Raw genomic sequence first — 23,594 nt, forward strand, 5'->3', positions numbered from 1 at the left:
TGCAATTCTTTGGAAACATCCCCAGCACAAGAAAATTCTATTTAGGTTCTTGCTAAAGAGTATTTAATGACTCATTCATGAGCCGCATTTCCTGGTGTTAAGATTCCCCCTGACTATACTTGTTCCTGCTTTTCAAGTCTTGCAAACTTTGCTGGCGTTTGCTAACTCACAACATAAAGATTTTGTGTTCATTATTTTCCTTGCTAGTTCTTTGACGGGCAATGAGACCTTAGAGAAAAAGGCAACATAATGTTAGCTATATAATAAGAGAAGTCTGCTCCAGATGAACAAATGTATTGAGAGATTGCAATGCAGTATTTGTTATTGTAGTTCTCAGGATTTTTAAAAATAGCCAAATGTTTTTGTTGTCCTGTTTTCTGGAAAGCCCCAGCACCAGCTATAACAATCTATTCCTGCCCTTGAATTGATTTCTTTTTTATTCAAATGCACATCAGAACAAAAAAGTCTCCTTCTCTTTCTTTCCTTAAAAAAAATCTTAGTGTGTGCCTTGGTGAAATGGCACTTTTAAATATAATACTATAACTAAGAAAAATTAGAAGGAAAGGAGAAGAAAATTTGCCCTTCAAATTATTGGTTCACTTCAGCAAATTACACTCCTGTTTTTATAAAACCTCATGAATAGCCCTAATTAATATCCAAGAGATTGTTTCAAACAGCTGCCAAAAATAATGGAATTGGTGGACACGGAGAAGACAACAACTGACAACCACAGAGATATATTGGAAGAACTCATGCTTCATTAGACCAGCCTTGAGGATCCTGGAAGTAGCTGTATTCACAAAGTGAATACCTCATATTGAAGAAGTTAGCATGCAATTAGCATTTTAGTCCAAGCTGAGGTGTGGACATGGGTTCCAGATTAATTTTGGAGAGAAAAATAAAACTAGGAGAATATAATTTCTTTCCCTTTAATTCACTGAAAAGTAGCTAATATGATTTGCCGTTTGTCTACAAAACATGCGTGTGAGACGAATTTTGGAAGGGCTGTTAACACTGTCAAAGAGCACATTCCTGTTATGGAGGATTGAAGTTCCAGCCATTCCTCTTGACTTAGAAGGAATCTCCATGACTGACCTAAGACATTTTGCTGCCTGAGGCAAAGGATAGTACTCCTTCTCTGTTCCACATGCAGAAGCTTACTGGACTGATACCTTCGGCACAAGGGATGGGATAGTGGAAATTATCACATGGAGATTTAAAATGGGATGAAATGGAATGCTCCCATCATGACCGCAGGGACGTAGCCAAGAGGGGGTGTCCATGGGGTCCTCTCTCCCTTCTGTTAGATACAATGAATGGTGCGCACTGTTGCACTGCCGTGCCCAAGCTCCATTATAATGGTGGCACTTAGGCTGGACCCCCCCTTCCTAAAATCCTGGCTACGTCCCTGATGATCACGTTAAGATTTTCACACGAGGTCACATTTTTTAGAAATTTTATTTTATACTGTTTGGGAGGGAACCATGTTTTTTAGACATGCCCAGTACCAGGGAAACAATGCATGTGTGAAATGTTTAATCACAATATAATAACAATTCAGGAACGTGATTATGCAGAATGCAAGTGCATTTCCCTTTTGTTTTTATATCGTTGTTATAGCACCACTGTGCAGAAATGTAGATTGCTATAGTGCTATGCTCCCATTATCTGCCAATAACGTGATTATTGTGGGATTGGCCCTCATGTGATAATGTCCAGTGTCTTCCACTAATTCAGCACATTAGTGTAGTGAGGCCCTGGAGCATTAAAAAAAAACAGTTCAACAAATGAGACTGACTGTTCAAGAGGAAAAGCCAAGAGGATGATCATCCTTGCCCCTAGTTCCCCCCCCCCCCCTCCTGTCTGGAGCAGCCAACTGACTTTTCCTCATGAGGCTGTTAAATAGTTGAGGAAAAAACTTCTACATGAGACCATGGAGCATCTCTAAGGTTTAGTAGTAATTGGAGTCTGGAAATGCCCCTTTTTGAACTACAATTCCCAGAATCAGTATGCCATTACCCTATGGCCATACTGGTTGGGGGCTTCTGGCTATTTTGATGAGTAACATTTCCAGGCTTTGTTACTTGACCAGTGGCCTGACCCCATATAAGGAAATACTCATTTAAGAAACAAGAGCTCACATTTTGCTGGTAAGATGAATAATCTAAACCAGCAGTACATTTTACTTATTACTTACTGCCCCCTGGCACTATTTGTTCTGACAAGTAGGTTCACATTCTTCTTCCTGGTCAGGAAGGTACAAATTACTTACAGAAAGCTGTTCTGAAATAGCTTATAAGCTCCAACTGTCCCTATTCATTTTATGTTTTTTCCCAATCCAGTTCCTGATAAGATGAGATGAATTTGCCCCATTTTAACCTTTGAAAAGGTATGGTGGTGGTGAGACCTTTACAAATTATAAAGTGACCATAACGTGCTTGAGAAATTTTAAGATGATAGCCCTTTCCCCTTCTTCTTAAGAACTGAAACAAACTGCTTTTCAAAACACGAGGAACAAAGCAGATTATGATACTTCAACAACTTTGTCTATTACAGAATTCCTGAAACTTTAGTTAGCATAGTTGTGTGCATTGGAAGCATTACAATAACAGTACGTGAGAAGTATCTTAAGCTCTGCAGTTTATATTTCCACATTAGGTGGGAAGATATTTAATTGCAAAAAATAAATTACAGTAGAGTAATTCTGCCAAGTACAAACTGGTTGTTCCAGGATTTGAGTTTATTTCTGCTCTGCTTTCAAGATGTGGAGTAATTTGAAAGTAGCATAGGGGACTTTCTGCAGAGCATAATGTACTTCTTTATTTGAGATTGCTGATATACACATGCCAGTTTGCATTTGTTGACATGGACTGATTGATTTCACAATGGTACCTTTTCCAAATGCTGAGTCACAATAACATTGACTTTTTCTTTACCTTCAGTTTGTCACAATGCCATCACTTCCTGCAGAAGCTGAAATGGATGCCCTCTCTTGCCCTCACATCTCAGCCAGCTGCATCCCCAATGGGATTCTGGAAAAGGAGTCCAATGGCACCCTAGAGAAGGAATCTTCTAACACCACAGAGAAAGAGAGAAAGTGGATCAGGCCTGATGCCCCAAGCAAATGTACCTGGGAGCCTGGAAAATCTCCCTCTGAATCACCCCATCACCATGTTACATTGTAAGTAGACATTCAATGGAACTGTTACATCTGCTTGGGCATTGCTTTGATTTGAAGTTGAAGGCTTTCATGGCCGGCATCCATAGTGTTTTGTGGATTTTTTGGGCTATGTGTCCATGTTCTAGAAGAGTTTCTTCCTGTCGTTTCACCAGCATCTGTGGCTGCCATCTTCAGAGAATGCTTGCCTGGAAAAAGTTGGGTAGATATATATACTGTGTGAGCCTAGGAATGCAGGAGTGATTTGCATGTGTATTGTTCTGTGCTGATGGCCGGCCTCAGGCTGGGAGGCTAATGCAAAAGAGGATTAGTGTCTGCTAATTGGTGATCATTATCTGCTGGGAAAGCCCCTGACTCTGAGTGGTTTCCCATATGCATTTGTTGAGTCCTTATTTTGCTATTCCTCAGGACTGGTAGCCAAATCTTGTTCACTTTAAGGGTTTCTTCTTTCCGGTTGCAATTATCCAGATGTTTGTGGATTTCAATGGCATCCCTGTGCATCCTGACATGGTAGTGGTTGGCATGGTCCAGAATTTCAGTGTTTTCAAACAGTATTTTATCCCCAGGATGGTTTGTGGCATGTTCTGCTCCTGCTGATTTTTCTGGATGGCCCAGTCTGCAGTGCCTCTCGTGTTTCTTGATTCTTGTTTGCACACTGCGTTTGGTGGTCCCTATGTAGACTTGTCTGCAGCTGCATGGTATGCGGTAAACTCCTGCGGCTGTGAGACGGTCTCTCTGGTCCTTGGCTGAGCAAAGCATTTGCTGGATTTTCTTCGTCGGTTTGTAAACCGTTTGAAGGTTGTGCTTCCTTACCACTTTGCCTATTCTGTCTATGACTCCTTTGATGTATGGTAAAAATACCTTCCCTTTGGGTGGCTTCTTGTCTTCACTTCTCTGGGTTTTCGCTGATGTACTGCTGTGTAGTTAAGGACTGTTTCCCATTTCTATTATATGTTTCTACATCTTTCTGATTTAGAACAAAGGCTCCAAATATTATGCCAAACATCCTCAAGAAAATTGGTGACACACCCATGGTGCGACTCAACAAGATTGGAAAGCGCTTTGATCTTAAGTGTGAACTTTGTGAGTATTGGAGAAGAGGCTGGGGCTGTATGCAATTGCCACCTGTGCTGTTGGGCTCAAGATATGGGTGGTGTTTTACTTTTACTTCTATTTTATGTGACCATCTGCTCAATTACTGTACATCTTCTCATTTAAAAGAAGTGGCCAGGAAATACCAGGCAGTGGAGTAATAGCTGCAGCCTGAGTATTGCCAGTAGAGGTTAAAAGGCCAAAGCTTGCCTAAATCAGAAAGAGCGAAAAGAAGAAGGAAAATTACAGAAACCCCTGTGGGTACTTTGGCTGCTAGAGGATGACCTTCTCTAGGAGAATGGTTTATCAGGATTTCCCCAAGGAAATGACGTGTGAAGTTAGGAGACAGAGCAAGGGAAAAACAAATTCTCTTTCACATCAGTGCTTGAAGTGAAAGCTACTTGAGACATGAAGCCCAATATTGTAATGATCCAGAGCTGACTTCAGAATATATGTGTTTGAAAGCCTTTACTGTAGTTCAGAGTGGGCAGTTCTTGGGGGCTAGGATGCTGTCTTGACACACCCCTTGGAGAGCTGGGAAGGAGGTTTTGGGCTTCTAAAGGTCCCAAACCTCTTCTAGGGGAAATGGGGGAATTTCATGATGTTCTACTCCCTCTGGGCCACCTTAGGCATAGTAGAGGCCTTTTTTCCCCCAATGGGGAATGATCTGGAAGTTCACTTCCTCTGGTAAAAAGGGGGCTCTCAAGCCTAAATCAGGCAAGGTGGGGAATATATGGGTAAATTGCCCCTCCTTGAGGACAAAAAAATATTTTTAAAAGAAATTTGTATCCCGGGGGTATTTGGGGATGCAGCCTGTGGGTCATATTTTTTTCACCACTGCTTTAATTTCATCACATTGACTTCTTCTCCTTTTCCCAGTTTGGGATATGGTTAAATTGGTCAGATGTCCCTTTTACTGGAAAACAGCTGGCTGTTGATTTATGTTTACCAAATCCTTCATTGAAGGCCTATGTGCATGCGCCACCCCACCCTTTTTGCTTTTGCTTTTGGATCCAACTGAAGTTTCCTTTTTAATGTATTGTTTGTGATTTCCAGTGGCAAAATGTGAGTTTTTCAATGCTGGAGGAAGTGTGAAAGACCGGATCAGCCTAAGGATGGTTGAAGATGCAGAAAGGGATGGCATTCTAAAACCTGGGGATACTATTATTGAACCAACTTCAGGGAATACAGGTATTGACATCCATCTCAGGCTGAAACAATAATAATGAGATTCTGAAATACAGGGAGAAGGGGCAAAGGAATATGGTATTCTGAACCAATATTTCTCCATTTCCCCTTTCCAAAAGGAAAATGCAATGATAGGTATGAAAAGATTAAGCATATCCTTAATCTTGGTGAGATAATAAAATGTCAGCTTGTTCTCACTATACTGAATGAGAAACACTCAAATATAGTTTTGCTGACATGGAGTTAATTTCTAGGATCAGTGTTTTGCAATTTTTAAACATCCTGCCACATCCTGCATTTTTCAGTGAACTGTTGCACTGTGCCAGGGTAGGGGGAGAATGTAGTCCACAGACTTCATCCATCCACCCTTTAGCCTTCAGTGCACCCAGAAACCAAAAGATTTTTTTGCCAGAAATGGTCTCCCATGGCTCTTTTTTGGTCCAGAAGAAGCCTTTAAAAAACCCAAACAAACTATGAATTGAAATAGAAGTTGACCCTAGATGTGGGTGCTTTACAGGTCCATTTTTTCAAAAATAAAAAGTTGGACGGACGCACAAAATGGGGCATGAATGAGGTACTCCTGTGGAGGGCCAATACAGACCCCCCCCCGCCCATCCACATGTTGACCAAGCATAAACTCCCCACCCACCCAACACCATCAACTGCTCTTGCCTTTAACAGAGATTTGTGTGAATGGACAAGGCAATGCCCTTGTATGGAGCCAGACGGAGAGGAAAAAGAGAAAACTCTTTGGGTATACCATTGCTTGTTCTCAACAAAACTATGGTGACTACTGGGCAATCACTCACTTTCTACAAAATTATATTTTTAGATTTGTTCTAATATCTTCTTTCAGGTGCATAATAAATTTAATGAATTTTTTGGGTCTGCCTTCTTCCTAACACTGTTCTCTATGAAGTTAGTATTTTGTTCCCCTAGCTCAACAGCTGGGCTTATTAAATTTGTTTTCCCTCTTCTTCTGAAACTGTTCTGGTTTTTCAGTGGTTCCTAGGTGTATTAGAGCACCAGGAGTGCTTTTGTAAACATCTCCATGTTCCTAAGCTGTTACCAATCAATGTTTCCTATTTGGTGTCTTCCAGATGTGTAGGGCTACCATTCCCATAATTCTGCAAGAACTGGTTATGGGTTTATGGGTGTCTAAGAAGTTAGGAGGACACTGGGTGGGGAAAGGATGATGCAGACAACACTGAGCTAGACAAAAATAGCTTGACTCTGTACAAGGTAGCTTGCTATATTATTACAAATGAATAATTCTGAAATATGAAACAAGTATGGCTTCTTTTCATCATGTATCTGTCTTGGTTCCAGGGATTGGACTGGCCTTGGCAGCTGCAGTGAAAGGCTACCGCTGTATCATTGTGATGCCAGAGAAGATGAGCATGGAGAAGGTCAGAGCCACTTGTCATTTCAGATGTTTTAAAATCAACACATGATTGCATAATTGCCTTATAGAAGGACTTTAAAGCCAATATTGGAGATGGCTGTGAATAAGAAAGATATATCTTGTGCCTGTCAGTAAGGTAATAACTTGTTTAATGAGCCTGAGTGTTTAAGCCAACATTACCATGTGAAATTAATACTGTTATGGTGTCAGTTTGCTAACTATGACTGAAATTAGTTTACTGAGTATTACATCTGGAGTACACAGTGTGAACTCTTGTAGGTAGGTTATAATTTCTGACTTCTGCAGACATTGTGAAACATTTCAATACAAAAAATGTTTTCCTGTTTTTAAATTAGGTGGATGTGCTGCGTGCTCTCGGGGCTGAAATTGTGAGGACTCCAACTAATGCTAGATTTGACTCTCCAGAATCTCATGTTGGGGTGGCATGGAGGCTGAAAAATGAAATCCCCAACTCTCACATACTGGATCAGGTAAAGTATCAACTATGATGGGATGTTAAAGATGGCTCTGTCAACTTCACAGCAGGGTACAGTCTTTTACATGCCTCCTTCTAACAGTTCTCTGAAGTGATGTGAAGCTCATTTATTGATAGATGAGAAACTGAAGGTTTAAGTCACTTAGCCAAGGTGTCCTGATGTCATTAGTTGAACTTTAATTTGAATCATTCTCTGATGCAGAGCTGAACCAAAACCATTATTTTTCCTGAGGCGGAACAAGAGATTACTGTATACCTTTCCCCTTCATTTATCCAGCCTAAAGACAACCATGTTATTTTGGTACATCTCACTAGTGCCTTTTTCTCTCCCTGACAGTAAAAATCCAATAACTTTAACACAACTATTTGCTGGCCTTTCGTGACATACACACCATCTGCTATATGAGGTAGCTCTCTCACTCTCCCCCATGCTAGGGCCAGCTTTGTACTTAGTCCACTAGGTCTGTTTATATGATCAACCTAAGCCCGTGGGCACAACCATTTAATTCAACCTAAGACTGATGTTAGTTGTGACAAATATGGCTTTCAGATGAATTTAAGTTCTTTTTGAGCCTTATGTCAGGGATTTTTAGCCTTCAAACCCTTTGGTGAAGCTTAAGTTTCAATAAAAAGTTGACAAAATGGGCATTAGTTGCAACTAAAGAGGAGTAAATATTGACATGTAAGGACTGCAATAATCTCTGTTTTACAGTTAAGCTAAATAAATTTGAAATAACCCTGCTTACAGAGGCATAAATTATTAAGTGATGGTGAAATCTTAATAGTACCTTTGAGACTTTTCTTGGCTAACATTTGAAAAATCATCTGTGACAGCATAGTTTAGCTTTTTAATTTAAATTTGCACTTCACATTTCTGTGACATGGCAGATGACATCAATAATAGAAATACAATAAAACATGATAAAGTACTGCAAACTAGAGAAAAAAACATAAAGGCAGAATAAGCAGAACATCAAATATATTTGTATGTTTAAAATTATTCTTGGCCTACTTTTGTGGACTGAGCCCACCTAAAGCTGCATATTATGTAAAATAAACAAAACAAACAGTAAATCAGTGATAAAACAATAAATGCCAAACTATACTTCAAGGAAGTGCCCTAGAAAATTCCCTGAAGGCCTATGAGAAAAGACCTGATCAACCACCAGTGGACACTCATTCCAAGCCTTCAGGTACACTTCTGAGAAGATCTTTTCCCTCATATTTACCACCATAACCACTATTGGCAGTGTATAGAGAGAAGAGGACTCTGTGGCTCAATAAAATCAGTAAAAAGAGTCACTTACAGACTCTTGCAACATAACATGAGTTCTCCATGTGGGTCTCAGCATCAGTGCTGTTTCTTAATTTGTGCTCCTCTCTATTCTTCCTTTTTGAACACAGTATCGCAATGCCAGCAATCCTCTGGCCCACTATGACACAACAGCAGAGGAGATCCTACAGCAGTGCGAAGGTATGTTCAGCTTTCAGGCACCCTCTTTGTTCTTCATCCAGCATTCTTGCAGAATTGAGGAATTCTTTGAAATAACCTGTGTAGAAGTGAGAAGAGACATATAATTAGGGCGCCAGAGTCTGGGTCAGCAAGAAAAATCAGCAGTAGCAGAACACATTACAAACCATCCTGGGCACAAAATGCTGTTTGAAAACACTGAAATTCTGGACCATGTCAACAACTGTCAGGTCAGAATGCACAGGGAAGCCATTGAAATCCTCAAACATTTGGACAACTTCAACAGGAAAGAAGAAACCCATAAAGTTTGGCTACCGGTCCCGAAGAACACCAAAACCAGGACTCAGCAAATGAGAAACCACTCAGGGTCAGAGGCGTTCCCAGCAGACAATGATCACTAATTAACAGACACTAATCCTATTTTGCATATCCTCCTACCCTGAGGAGGCCATCAAGAACAGAACAATACACAGATTAACATGGGAATCACTTCTCCTTACCCAGGATCACCCACTCTCTTCCAGGTTAGCATTCGCTGAAGATGCCAGCCACAGATGCTGGCGAAACATCAGGAATAAACTCTACTAGAACATGGCCACATAGCCTGAAAAACCCACAAAAAACTATAGGGTACCAGAGGTTTTCATCTACAAACCAGGAGGATAGTGGCAATGCTACTGGATTAGGTAGCTAGTCCAAGGGCTTTTTCCTCTCCCTACATTTGTTTATAGATGCAAACATTAATATTACATTTTGGGAAGGGAGATACAGTTGCCCCTCCATTTTTGCGGGGGATCCATTGCGGACCCACCCACCCCCCAGAAAACAGACACTCGCCAATATTCAAGCCCCATTGGCTTGAATGGGGGCATGGGGGCGAACCCCAGTTTGTCCCCCTCTGTTTGCTATCCACAAATGGGCGAGGGATGTGGATTTCAAGTCTGCTGAAATGGAGGGGTGACTGTATATGCAAAGGTAATTGTTGCATGCTAGAAGGAAGCTGCTTCTATCTATGATGTTTATCACACTATGCTCTTAAAGAGGTACTATTCCAGTGTGACTCCTCTAGCTGCCTCCTGTTGCATGCTGGGATTGGCAGTTTTAAGGAGGGGTATTTAGAATTCTCAGGCACAGAAGTTCAGCTCCTTAAAACTGCCAATCCCAGCATGCAACAGGAGGCTGCTAGAGGAGTCACACTGGAATAGTAGCTCTTTAAGAGCATAGTGTGATAAACATCAATGTGAAAGTTAGTTGATTTTATTTGCCTCTTCTCTTGCAATGCAGATGATTTCACTTCAGCTCTGAGACTCTTGCTTTGCACCCATGTAGTAGTTTGCCTTTAAGCCTGATTAAAACAGGGACGGGCAGCTTTTGGCAGAGGCATGAGGTACATTTGCATCTACTCTGAAATCTATCCTCCCTCAGCAGCGGCAGATTTCAGCTGTACAAAAGCAGCTATAAAAGACAGTTTTAGCTTAGGCAACATGCATGTTGTTTTGAAGTGAAACTTGGTATTTTGCCATTACAACACCACATTTTGGTGATGCAGTGACACATTCAGCAGTGATGCTGGGGAGGGAAAGTGCAAGTGGCTCTCAGGTGCCACATTGCTCTGCACCTTTACGGTGCACCCTTGAACTTCCACTGCTCTCCCTATCCTAAGAGGGATGTTCCATATGCCTGTCTTAGCCAGTACTCAACTACTCTGCCTTTTCTAACCTTAGTTTTTTTTTTAGAGAGAGCTTCTTGTTAAACAGATGATCTTTATTACACAGTTTGCTCTTACAAAGAGCAAAGAGTCAAACACAAAACAAAAAGGCAAAGGCTAGGGCTTGTAAAGGGACCACTGTTAATGGGTCTGAAATGTATGTGAGGGGTGATGTCAGTGAGGACCCCAAAACTCATGGGAGATGTTTTTGCCACCTGTGAGCAAAATTTCAAAGGAATTGTGAAATTCTTTAGTTGGTGTTTTTGTTTTAATGTCTGAGACAGAACCACAAGGAAGCTGTAATTCTGTATAGCTGTAACATAATGCTCCATAGGACTTTTCAGTGCACAAGGGATTTTATCATTCTTGTCTTCTTTGTTTTCTCCATATCTCTTTGTGGGTGGTTAGTCTGAGAGGTGGTTAATACACTGAAGCTTAAGAGTTGTGTCATGTGTATACATTCTTAGGGAAGTGCGGCAAACACCTGCTTCACACAATATTGTACTATGTGGGAGTGTTATGGAGTGCTTTTAAGTACGTATATGATATCTTTGCAATGTCCATAATATGAAAATCAAGGGGTTGTTTTTAATGTATAGTGGCTTTGTATTAAAATAAAGCAGGACTGTGATAGCACCCAAAGAGATGGTGCTTTACCCAAGACCACTCAGGGAAAATTGTAGCTGAGGGAGGGCTTGCAATCAGACCTCCTCTTTCAAAAATTTCCTTTCTCTGTCTAGTCCAATGTCCTTATGTAGTATTTCAGTTACTATTTTATTACTCAACCCCAAGGTCTCAGGATAGGGCAAGCTGGATATTTTTAGTAAATAAACTCACTGGCATTGGCACTTTTTAAAGACCCAGAATGACAACTCAGCTCTGTTTTTTTAACTATTTGGTCACCATCCCAAGGCTAAATGACACATTGTGAAGAAATCTATGCCTGCCATTGAACTGCATATTTTTTCATGTTCCTCTGGTCATGTTTACATAATGAAGGTGCATGATATGGGAAACCTTGAAAATGGTAATGTCACATCACCTCTTTCCTTTAACTAAACATTCTGAGAGCAGTAGGGCAAATACATGAATGCGTGATGTGTAACTAATTTGAGTTTCAATCTTGAGGAAGTAATGAGCTCAGTAATTAACCTGTTTTGTTTTATTTTATTTGCTAACTTGAAGCCAGCAGAGGGAGCCCTTACATAGCAAGTTGTTAAGGAAATCTAGTACATAAGATCAAACCTAAGGCTACCTACTCTCAAATTCTAGTTACACAATAGCCAGGCAAGTGCCTGTGAGAAACATATGCTTTGTTAGCATATCCTCTACAAATGCTATGTTAAACAAATAACCCTTTTAAAAGTTCTTGATAAAAGGTAGTAACCAGCATCTAGAATGCTTCTTTAAATTGTTATGACTATTGTCTGAAGAATATTGTTATTATTATTATTAACTTTTATTTATAAAGCGCTGTAAATTTACACAGCACTGTACATACAATCTTTTTAATTGGATGCTTTTTAATATTCTAATGCATTTCATTTTTAGATGATGTTGCAATTTAAATAATGCAATTGAGCCTGAAGGCATTGAGTACAAGGCACAAGAAGGTGTCATTCAAGCCCCAAACTGTGCCTTTTAAGAGTTTTTGGACTTCAGTTCCCAGAAGCCTCAGTCATATTGGCCAATTGTCTGGGATTCTGGGAGCTGAAATTCAAAATCCCTTAAAGAGAACAGTTTGGGGACCACTGCATTAGTAGTAGGGAAGAGAGAATTTTTGCCATGCAAGCTTCTGCTGCAATGATGCACAAAAGTGCTAATATTGTGTTTTGTGTGCTGTTAGTCCAAAACACACTGAAGAAATAATCCAGTTTGAGACTGCTTTAACTGCTGTGTTCTGGGAATTGTAGTTTTGTGAGACATTTAGCCTTCTTTGTCAGAGAGCTCTGGTGCCACAATAAACTACAATTCCCAGGATTCCCTGGATTATTTCTGCAGTATGTCTTGCACCATTTTAAATTGCTGTAACTGAGGTAAGGTGCCTTGAGAGATGTGCAGACAGGAATTTCTTATACCTAAATTAGTATTTATATGGAAGCTTATGTTCCCCATTAAGTCCTATAGTCTGATATGGGGCAGATATAGTAGCATGTAATAAAAGAGATAAATGTATATGTAGCCATTTCCTCTATAGCGAGAGTCTGGATCTTGTCATGTGGAAAAGAGCTGGCGACAGAGACCCCTAGAATATTGCATAAAGCAGTCCATACCATAATTATTTTCTGAAGATAATACTTCCTTAATTTACAAGAAAGCAGGGTTAATTTTAAATAAGAACTTCTTATACTGCTTTCTTGTAAACTACTTCAGCTATATCCTTGTTTCTGTCTGACCAATAGGAAATATAGACATGATTGTGGCTGGAGCTGGAACAGGAGGCACCATCACTGGCATTGCCCGGAAAATAAAGGAGAAGTGCCCAGGATGCAAAGTGAGTATCAAACTATTGTATTTTAGTCAAGGTTTAGCTTGTCACTCTGGACTTCAGAACCTTATCTCCTTATCTTAGGTTAAGTTCTAAGAAATCAAACTCTTACCCAAAAGGCCACATTTTTCATGTAAACAGTCCCGTATTTGCATGTGATTAATTGAATTATGTCTATGCCATAGCGGTTTGAGTGTTGAACTGCAACTCTAGAGACCAAGTCTGATTCTCTGCTCAGTCATAAAACCCACTGGGTGACATTGTACAAGTCACATGCTCTCAGCTTTGGGGAAGGTGATGGCAAACCTCCTTTGAACAAATCTTGCCAAGAAAATCACTTTAGGATTACCCTAAGTCAGAAATTACTTGAAGGCACACAAGAATCACAGTAATCAGGAAGTTACCAGCGTATGGACTACTGAGGTTAAATTATCCTTATCCAAGAAAGGCCATGGCTGGCAGACCAATTGAAGCTGGCACCAAACACTTTTAAAATGTATTCAAAAATATACTGTGACCTCTGTCCCTCACAGCGTGATGATAGGTAGATATATGTCAAGAGATACGTAACATAATATTGTTCTCTGTATTCCTTGGAGGTGGAGTGGCTGCTTTTTGATTACTGGTCACAAAATATATATCCTGTAATGAGATCTAGCAACTGAGTGTGATCCACAGCAAATGTCTTGACCTCCAGCCATCTAGTAAGCCAAATGAAATTAATGCAGGAGCAGTGGGGTTTTTCCACAGTCGTTAAAAACAAGCATAGTTTTCAACTTGGGCATTTTCCAAAGTGTAAATGGATGATGAAGCATTTCTGTGTTTGCTTCAGTTTGCTACTGTGATTTAACATTGCTGTTTTCATAGCTATATCTTGAAAACTGAAATGCTGCTCAACTGTTTTTCAGATTATAGGTGTTGACCCTGAAGGATCCATCCTTGCAGAACCTGAAGGATTGAATGAAACAGACAAAACTAGTTATGAAGTGGAAGGGATTGGATATGACTTTATACCTACAGTTCTGGACAGATCAGTAAGTCAGCTTCTGGAGCTCAGAGATATTACTTTTTTAAACTACAGCTCCCAGAATTCCCCAATCACCATGATCAGTGTATGCTGGCTAAGGATTCAAATAGTTCAAGAAACTAATTTTTTCAAACTATATTCTTTCCACCCCTGTATGTACCTTGTAGTGTTTCCCTCATTCTTAAGCACACTTCACACAAATATTCACAGTTCTTAGGTATGTGACAGGCCTATCTGCATACCTGGCTCACTGCTTTGAACTAAGTATAAATTCTGCGTGACCATGTTGGTCTACATGTTTTATGCAGGGTCCTAGACTTCCTTAACTGGCTGGCCTCTTTTTATGACTACATGTTTGGAAATAAAACAGTTATTTTACTACAAAATAATTGCCCCATATTTGCAAGACTAATCTGTAGTGGAACACAGATCAGCTGTTCTGGTGCCATCAGTTTCAACATGCCTACCTACACACCTCATTTGTGATCTGTATAATGGTTAAACATCAGTGGCAGTTCAGGTTCATTAGGGCTGGTGTAGTAGCAGAAGGCAGGGCATCTGGCTACAGGTGGAGCCATGTGTTGGTGGAACCAGGGTTCACAATAGGTTAGAAGGATGGCAATGGTAGGTGGAGCCTGAAGTCATAACTTCAAGATCTTGAAGACAAAGCATATTTTTGAATGGCTGGTAATCTGACCCATACAACAACCCCAATATACTGCTTTGAATCCACATTTGCCCTACAGCAACTCATTGTACAGAAAAGGCAAATGGAGTTTTGGTTAAAAAGGAGGGGAAAATCCCACTGTAAGTTGTTGGGGTTTTTTGTTGTTGTTGTTGTTGTTGAAGATTTATTTTTTAAAAATGTAATCCTTAATTAGCAAAATATCCCAGGACATTCCTCCCTTTTACTCTTATGTTGTGGTCTGATAGATACATTTTAAAATTCAAATTTTTCAAAGTTTTTAAAAAACCAAATAGAAAAATGGAGGAGGAGGTTGGTAGCAACTAGGATGCCCCACAATTGGCACTTTAAGTGTGGGAGAACAGGAACAATTTTGATGGTAAAATTTTGAGAAAAGTTGAAAGGCTTTAGAAATTATCTAGCTGCCTACCACCAGGTGGAATGTTCTTTCTTCAAGGAAGAGGCTAGCTAAGGCTTAAACAACAAAGGATGGCTAACATTTCCTTGCTTCTGCCTCAAACTGGTCATGATGAGCATTCCTAAAATGGAAAAATCTGAGCAGAGCATTCTTCCATTGTGCTCTGCCATAGCTTGAGTGTATAGTGTGGAGCATGCCTGCTTAGGAGCCCACTCTAAGGGGGCGTTCCCACTTGCGATTTAAAACGAATTTAAATACAGCGGTTCGTTTTAAAGCGATTCAAAATAAAGCAAGTGTTATCCCGCTTTTCAAATCGCTTTATTTGTATCGTCCCCATTTACGTAACGTTTTATTTTAATTTGCTGTAATTGACCCTATTTCGTTCCCATTCAAGGATGAATCGGTGTATTTTTAAACCGGTCTGGTTACTTTTTCGTTCACATTAACTTGTTTCGGCTGTCAATCAAAGCGATGTCATCATGACGTCACATTAATTCGGAGTAACATACACCGCTGTAGCCTGTACCTGCATTCCCACTACCTGGCTGTTTTTAATTCGTTATAAATTTCATGGTTTTTTTTTTTAAAGAGCCAATCAGGAGGCGCTTATTCATCCTCTTCTGTGTCTCCCCATATTAACTGCCATAACTCATTGCTAGGGAATCCTGGGAATGGTAGTTTATTCTGGCACCAGCACTCTCTGGCAGAGGAGGATAAATGTCTCACAAACACAACAAACACAACCATCCCATAGTTCCTCTAGAAAGAGCCTCGGTTCCCCAAATTCGCTTTGGCCACCCCATGGGGAGAGAATCTTTGGGGAAAATTGCTCCCTGGGTTGTCTTGGGAGCCATGAAGCGGGGATGTCCTGCAAAACCCATCCCATAGTTCCTCTGGAAAGAGCCTTGGTTCCCCAAATTCGCTTTGGCCACCCCATAGGGAGAGAATCTTTGGGGAAGATTGCTCCCTGGGCTGTCTTGGGAGCCATGAAGCGGGGATATGTCCTGCAAAACCCATCCCATAGTTCCTCTGGAAAGAACCTCGGTTCCCCAAATTCGCTTTGCCTGCCCCATTGATCTCTGGGCTGTCCTCCAAAGCCCATCTGGTGCTCAGGCAGAGGTGAAAAAGAAAAAAAAGAATAGTTAAAAATGGTGTTCTATGGCTCTCCTCACACATCGGTCTATGAATGAGGAGCAGAGGGGAGGTTGGAATCCTCCGGAGGAAAGGCTATTATGCGAATGGAAGAAAACGGCGCTGGCAATGCAGAAAGAAACCAAAGAGGGTGACACCCCCAGGCCAGCCCCTTGAGCGCTGCTCCTCCCATCCTGTGGAACCCGAATCAGAATCCGAAACGTCCCTATTTAAATACAGCGATTCCTATCTTGGATCAAGGGATAATACTAGGGTAGACCCTAGTATTTTTTTACGCCGGTTTATAGGCTTCTAATCCGGGTTAAATGTTATGATTCGAATCAGATTCGAATCGCAGTGGGAACGATTGCGGGTTAATCTAGAACTGTTCTAGAGTTAATTCGGGATTGAGTGGGAACGATACACCTTGGATTCGATTTGTAAACCAGTGTATAAGCGAGTGGGAACACCCCCGAGGTCACAAACCACTGGAGGTGGACAAGGATGCCACCCAATGGTGGGAAAGGAAGACTGCAGGCTGCCCCAAGTGAAAGAAAGCTGAGAGGCATTGATCTGGTAGGCTACAGCAAGACTAAGACTTGCTGGGAGGATGGGGTCTGAGGACAGGAGTAAAATTGAGGGAGAGAATTGCTATATGTCCACTTCAACCTTAAGAAAGGTTCCCCATGACATTTTTGCAAACAAGCTTGTAAAATCGGGCTAGACAAGGTAACTGTTAGATGGATTTGTAATTGGTTGTCCAACCAAACCCAAAGGGTGCTCAACAATGGCTCTTTTTCATCCTGGATAGAAGTGACCAGTGGGGTCCCACAGGTTTCTGTCCTGGGCCCAGTGCTATTCAACATCTTTATCAACAACTTGGATGACAGAATTGGGGACATACTTATCAAATTTGCAGATGACACCAAATTAGGAGGAGTAGCTAATACCCCAGAGGACAGGATCAAAATTCAAAATGACCTGAATAGACTAGAAAGCTGGGCCAAAGCTAACAAAATGAACTTCAACAGGGAGAAATGTAAGGTATTGCACTTAGGGCGGAAAAATGAAATGCACAGATATGGGATGGGGAACACCTGGCTGAATGAGACTACATGTGAAAGGGATTTAGGAGTCCAAGTAGACCACAAGTTGAACATGAGTCAACAGTGTGATGCAGCAGCTAAAAAGGCCAATGCAATTTTAGGCTGCATCAATAAAAATATAGTGTCTAGATCAAGGGAAGTAATAGTGTCACTCTATTCTGCTTTGGTCAGGCCCCACCTGGAATATTGTGTCCATTTCTGGACACCACAATTCAAAAAGGACATTGAGAAACTGGAGAGTGTCCAAAGGAGGGCGACTTAAATGGTGAAGGATCTGGAAACCATGCCCTATGAGGGAGCTGGGGATGTTTAGCCTGGAGAAGAGAAGGTTAAGAGGTGATTTGATAGCCCTGTTTAAATATTTGAAGGGATGTCATATTGAGGAGGGAGCCAGCTTGTTTTCTGCTGCTCCAGAGAACAGGACCCGGAACAATGGATGCAAGTTCCAAGAAAAGAGATTCCACCTCACCATTAGGAGGAACTTTCTGACAGTAAGGGCTGTTCAACTGTGGAACACTCTTCCTCTGAGTGTAGTGGAGTCTCCTTCCTTGGAGGTCTTTAAGCAGAGGCTGGATGGCCATCTGTTGGGGATGCTTTGATTGAGAGTTCCTGCATGGCAGAGGATTGGACTGGATGGCTCTTGTGGTCTCTTCCAACTCTGTGATTCTATGATTCTATAACTGGCCAGCACTAGACATACTGGAAGGCTTTTCATTAGCACAAGACAAACGGGAAATGAGGGTGGGGGGAAGGATGTCCTAAATACGGAATAGTCAAAAGAAGCATGCTTTCCAACTTTTCTCAGCTGACTATATTATGGCTTAGACATAGGATCCAAAAATCTCTTTCTGTGCACATAGCACATAATCTGTGCACATAGGGTGGGGACCTATCAATGTCCCATTCTCAGCATAATGAAACCAACTAATAAAGGGAGCAGGAAGATCATTTCTAGAAATATTCAAATCATCCAATAAGTGTCCTTCCCTGACTTTGTGATAGTGGATTCATGCCATCTTGCACACCAGAGGTCATCTCATTTTAGAAGCGAAATCGAATTAAATATTTGTATTGAATACCACCAGGAACCACCAAGAACGGCTAGGAGAGAATCCTGGAGAGCCCTTGTGCTGGCTACAGTTGACACTATTGGGCTTAATGAACCAAAGGTCTGACTCCGTATAGGTCAACTGCCTATGGTCTAACTCGCATTCCTGACACTTGGATCCCTTTCCCCCCTTGTTTGTTGGCATTCCCAGTGTCACTTTAATAACAGAAGAGAGAGAGAGGTTTAATATATTATTTTCCCTTTCTTTCCTCTAGCTGGTGGATAAATGGTATAAATGTAACGACGAGGAAACGTTTGCTTGTGCACGCATGTTAATCAGAGATGAAGGACTGTTATGTGGTAAGTGCACTCTGAAGGTTATGGTTGAAGTTTGGTTTCTAAAGTGGATAATTGGCTAGTTATGGTGGAGTAGCAAAATTTATGATGTTGGGGTTGGCTCATATCATACAGTGGACTATCTGTTTGAGGAGTGTGGGCTTGCAACTTGTGACTTTCATTCAGGTCAGCTGTTGCAACTCCCCAATGTACACCTTTGGGACTAAAGCAGTTCCCATGAATGACATATGTGAAATACACATTACTCTGCTTGTACTTTGGGACCGCTAGAAGGAAGTGTCAGAAGTAATTTCTGAGTGGCACCTCTTGGTGCCACTTCAGACCTTAGAAGGCAATGCAACTTTATTCAGAAGGAAAGTCTAATGAAGTTCCCTGCACCAGTGTTTATAGTGAATTCTCATTGTAAACTGCCAATTGCGGCCACTACATCTTTGAGTGCACACACATGTGGACCTACACATACCACTTGCTCTCAGCCAAAGAGCATATCCCTATTACTGTATATTGGATCTTGACCTATGCTAAGCTTTGTATACCAGGAAAAAAAATGTTAGGAAATGGCCTTGTTTGCTGCTTTCTTTGTTTTCCTAACATTACCCTTGGCTGTAGTTCCTAATGCAGATACTGCAAATGCAAATCTTGATGCATATCTAAGTAGCAGAATAGGAATCTTGGGAACGAATAGGAAAAGTTTAACTTGGAAACATTACTCTCAAGGAGCTCATTCTTTATTTATTTTTTTGTCCACATACATACTGCCATGTAATGATACTTCACATTTCTGGTTTTTGTAAAGGATTGCAAGGTATACCAACACCTTCCAGAAAGTCAATTATAGGGATAGTAATAGCCCTTGGGCCACATAATATCTCTAGGGCCGTTATCATACGTGGGATGTGTGCCCCCATCCCAAAGGAAATGCCAAGCAGGGCCAATTTGAAAATAAGCCAAATTATGTGATTACCACACAGGAAGAGCGACACTGCAGTCGTTCCAAATGCAAAGCGGAGCAGGTGCAAAATAAATTATCACAAAAGTACATACCATGCAGATTCTCAAATTCGAATTAGTATCTTTGTGCATGCCCAGTGGGGCTCTGAACACAGCGTGAATTTTAACGCTTCCAGGGTGAAGAAGGGAGCTGCTTCCCCTGTTTCCTGTATCCTGTTTTGCATGAATGCAGGCTCTATGTAAAATATAGATGTGGGCATAGATATGCAGGCACTTGGTCTACGCACATTATAAGTGCACTTTATACATGTATATCTGCACATATACATGGATGCACCTATGCATATATGCATATTTATATACATATAGGTGCATCCATCTATATGCACAGATGTGCCACCAGGAAAAGAGTCAGCAGGTATTCCACTACTGTATATGCTTCAGGCACATGTAGTTGTAAATAGAATGTGTGTGCTTCAGCTCCTCAAGGTGCATATGTGTGTGTGTATAAATATATACACACATACACATATACAACAATGTATATATGTACGCACACTTATATACATATTACTTCCCTCATAATGTGCCATGGGAATGGGCGTGCATATATATATATATAGGATACATATATATGTATGTGTATATATACAGATTTATATCTGTATGTATATGTATGTGTGTGTGTGCATGCATGCATAAATCGCTCCATATTTCGCAAATATGACATGTGTTGGCAAAATAAGATACCTCCCTCCCCATCACATTGGCTGGGCAACGCACCTGGGGAGATCAGAATATGACTACCCAAAGGAAACCCCCATTTGCAGATCCTGGGGGGCGGGAGGCACAAACCATACACCGCTCTGATCACGTTAAAATGAGCGCATATGCATTTTACACTAGCTCTCCACCCATACCATTGGAAACATTTGCTTTTCCTCCTCGCCAGCACTAGAAGTGGAAGGACTACCAGAAGCAAAATAGAAGCAAGATTGCAGCGAAGCTTCATGGGAATTGTAATACCTTTCTAGGCTGGGGGGAAATACCAGAACCGAAGCAAACATGCATTCCACACCAACACAACTTCGAACTGAATGCTAATCAGCCTGGGAGAAGGATTTGTGAATTCGGTACTTCACCGAATTTAGCTATTCCAGGGTTGACTTTGGATCGGCCTCAGAACGACTCAATTGCATGTGATAATCTCTCGCGCATTAACGTGAATACCCATGATTGACTCTGGGATGACTTTGGAATAGACTGGAAGTTTTCATCGTGTCATAATGACCAAGAAGAATTTAAATCATTTAAGAAACATTGACCTTAGGATCTCTCACTTTTCTTTGTCTTCTTTCACATCTGCATTTTTAAATGGGTTATGTGCAGTTTTGATAGTGTCATCTCTCTTTTGACAGGCGGCAGCTCTGGCAGTGCAATGTCCGTTGCTGTCAAGGCTGCCAAACAGCTGAAAGAAGGCCAACGGTGTGTTGTCATCCTCCCCGACTCTGTCAGAAACTACATGTAAGTAACTCTCTTCTATTCTGACAGTTATTTTAAGGATGAAAATCCCTGCCTTCATAATTGGTCCCGTCTGCTTGGCGCTAAGCCTCTAAACTTGAGGCCACCTGAGTGGATTGTCTGTGGCTGAGCGCCACCAGTGCCACTACTTTGAAAGGCACTGAACATACTGAAACCTATTGCCACTAGAATACAGAGGGGAATTTCATTGTATCTCTTCTGTAGTTTTGACTGTCGCCTGTAATATAGCATTAAAAGCCTTGTTAACAGGCTGTCTGTTGTGAGAGTTCTTAAAAACTATTGAGTTTAGTCCTGAGAATAATTCTTTCTCAGGTCCAGGATATCTCCCATCTCACATACCAGTTGTTTTACAGCTTAATTTCTGACACATAGGCCCATGTTTTTCTGTATCCCAAGTTTAGTGGAGGTGGGGTTGATGGACATGACAGAAATTGTCCTCTTGGTGACCGCACCAGTTGCAGAACATTTTGCTCCCGAAGGCTCAGTTGACAGCCTCTCTTATGGCATTTACTACGTTGAAGAAGTCATCTAGTATAGAGTTGATTTTACTGGGTGGCTGAGTTTTCTTGGATATCTCTGTTTTATTCACTGCATCCCTCTGTTATAACATTCCCACCACCCCCTTTCTTCAAGAATTCTGCTGAATGTTGTAATTAGTTTTAATTTTTGCTGTCTCTCCTCTGTGGTATGAAAGCTCCAGAAGGGTAGGACATACATTTAGGTATATAAAGAGAGCCAGCAGGGTTTGAGTGTTGGACTAGAGTTGTGGAGATCAGGGCTTGATTCCCCGCTCGGCCATGAAAACCCATTGGTTGACCTCATCTTTTCAGTCCCCCCAGTCTTTCTTTCCACTGCTACTTTTAATTTTTTTGTTGTAACCAGCTTTGATCTCTTTAGAAAAGCGGACTATAAATAAACAGTATTATTATTATTATTATTATTATTATTATTATTATTATTATTAAATACTTAACCCCAAAGATGAGAATCCTATGGCCTCCTGCATTTTGTTTTGCACATTGGGAGCAGATTGGTGTAAAAAAGCAGAAGTGGACTTCTTGAGGGAACTGGGGTGGCCTGTGTTGAATAATGGTGGCTGATACTTGTCTTCCCCCACCTCTGGCCATCTGCACTGAATTGAACTGAACCCTGTGTAGTAGACCTGGCTTGGCCTGTAGGTACTACTTGATATCCTTATGTGAACTTCTCGAGCTTGTGTGACAGACTGTTGTTTATAATGATATCTTTTTTATCGTAAATGCAAGCCTTGAAATTTCATTCCACACAATCTTTTATGACTTGTTTACTTTTCAGGAAGGTTTACCTAAATTGACGATTGTGACTAATTTAGTATTGTAATTTACAGGTCCAAATTTTTGAGTGACAAATGGATGACCCAAAAAGGGTTCATGACAGAAGAGGACAACATTATTAATAAACCTTGGTGAGATGATAATATCTGTCATGTTAAAGCAGATGCACTTGTGGACAATAAAATCCTCCCTAAGTGGCAAGAATTTTTATACCATACTATAGTTAAGTCTTGTTGGACCTGATATGTGATAATAAGATAATGCTGAAAATTAAAATTGCTTAGGTGAAAATAGTTACTTTTAATTAATTAAGATGAGGTCCTTCTCACCTCCAGAAAATTCCTTCTGTGCCTAATAAGCATTTGTTTTGGTATTATCCATTTGTAAATAATAAAAAGGAAGACATTTCTCTCCCTTCACCCACATCTTTCTTAGTTCTACTTTGATATGGTGACTTTGCATGGAGATGAAATGACTTTATATGAGTGACTTAGTACATTCAGCAGACTTGATAGACCAAATTCAATAACCAGCTAGTTCAAGATAGCTCTTAGAGAGCACTGCAAGTACATATTCTTCTGAAGATATAATTCTAGCTGTCCTAAATTTAGAGACATGATTTTGACTTCTAGAGTGGTTACAGTAATCTTAAAGATGAGCAGATGTGTTGTGGGATAGGCTTTATGGAGAAGAGTTTGTTTCATCAGACCTTCCTCCTCCTCCTCCTCTTTCTTACATATTTCTTACTCACTTCTCCCTATGGATCAAGGTGGGGAACAACAAGCACACCAGTTATGTGCTTACATATACAAATGTGTGTATACCTACCCGTACACATATACACACAAAGATATTGTCTGTGACAAGTGTGTCTGTGAAACATAAGCAAGGGAGCCATTCATAACAGGAATAACAACTGATAACAGAATTTCCCAGTTTTGATTATTGTGTTCAGATGACCATGTTATTGCAGGTTATTCTTGCTTTAAA

The 23,594-nt window shown here is 40.8% G+C and overlaps 1 protein-coding gene across 1 annotated transcript in view; it reads left to right on the forward strand.

Annotated features, from left to right (window-relative positions):
* The window catches only part of LOC149319541 (cystathionine beta-synthase-like protein), a 56,408-nt gene that overhangs the window by 21,481 nt on the left and 11,333 nt on the right, over positions 1–23,594 (forward strand). The window contains exons 2-12 of the mRNA XM_089511944.1: positions 2,943–3,181; positions 4,155–4,261; positions 5,327–5,461; positions 6,788–6,867; positions 7,220–7,354; positions 8,764–8,833; positions 12,941–13,032; positions 13,935–14,060; positions 18,717–18,801; positions 21,168–21,273; positions 22,658–22,735. Of these exons, the coding sequence (XP_089368070.1) occupies positions 2,952–3,181; positions 4,155–4,261; positions 5,327–5,461; positions 6,788–6,867; positions 7,220–7,354; positions 8,764–8,833; positions 12,941–13,032; positions 13,935–14,060; positions 18,717–18,801; positions 21,168–21,273; positions 22,658–22,735 (1,244 nt within the window). The 5' untranslated portion in view covers positions 2,943–2,951. The remainder of the gene's footprint in view (positions 1–2,942; positions 3,182–4,154; positions 4,262–5,326; positions 5,462–6,787; positions 6,868–7,219; positions 7,355–8,763; positions 8,834–12,940; positions 13,033–13,934; positions 14,061–18,716; positions 18,802–21,167; positions 21,274–22,657; positions 22,736–23,594) is intronic.

This window comes from Sceloporus occidentalis, unplaced genomic scaffold (genome assembly GCF_023333645.1).
Source record: "Sceloporus occidentalis isolate IW3139 unplaced genomic scaffold, rSceOcc1.0.p SCAF_2, whole genome shotgun sequence".
In the NCBI taxonomy this organism is placed as follows: Eukaryota; Metazoa; Chordata; class Lepidosauria; order Squamata; family Phrynosomatidae; genus Sceloporus; species Sceloporus occidentalis.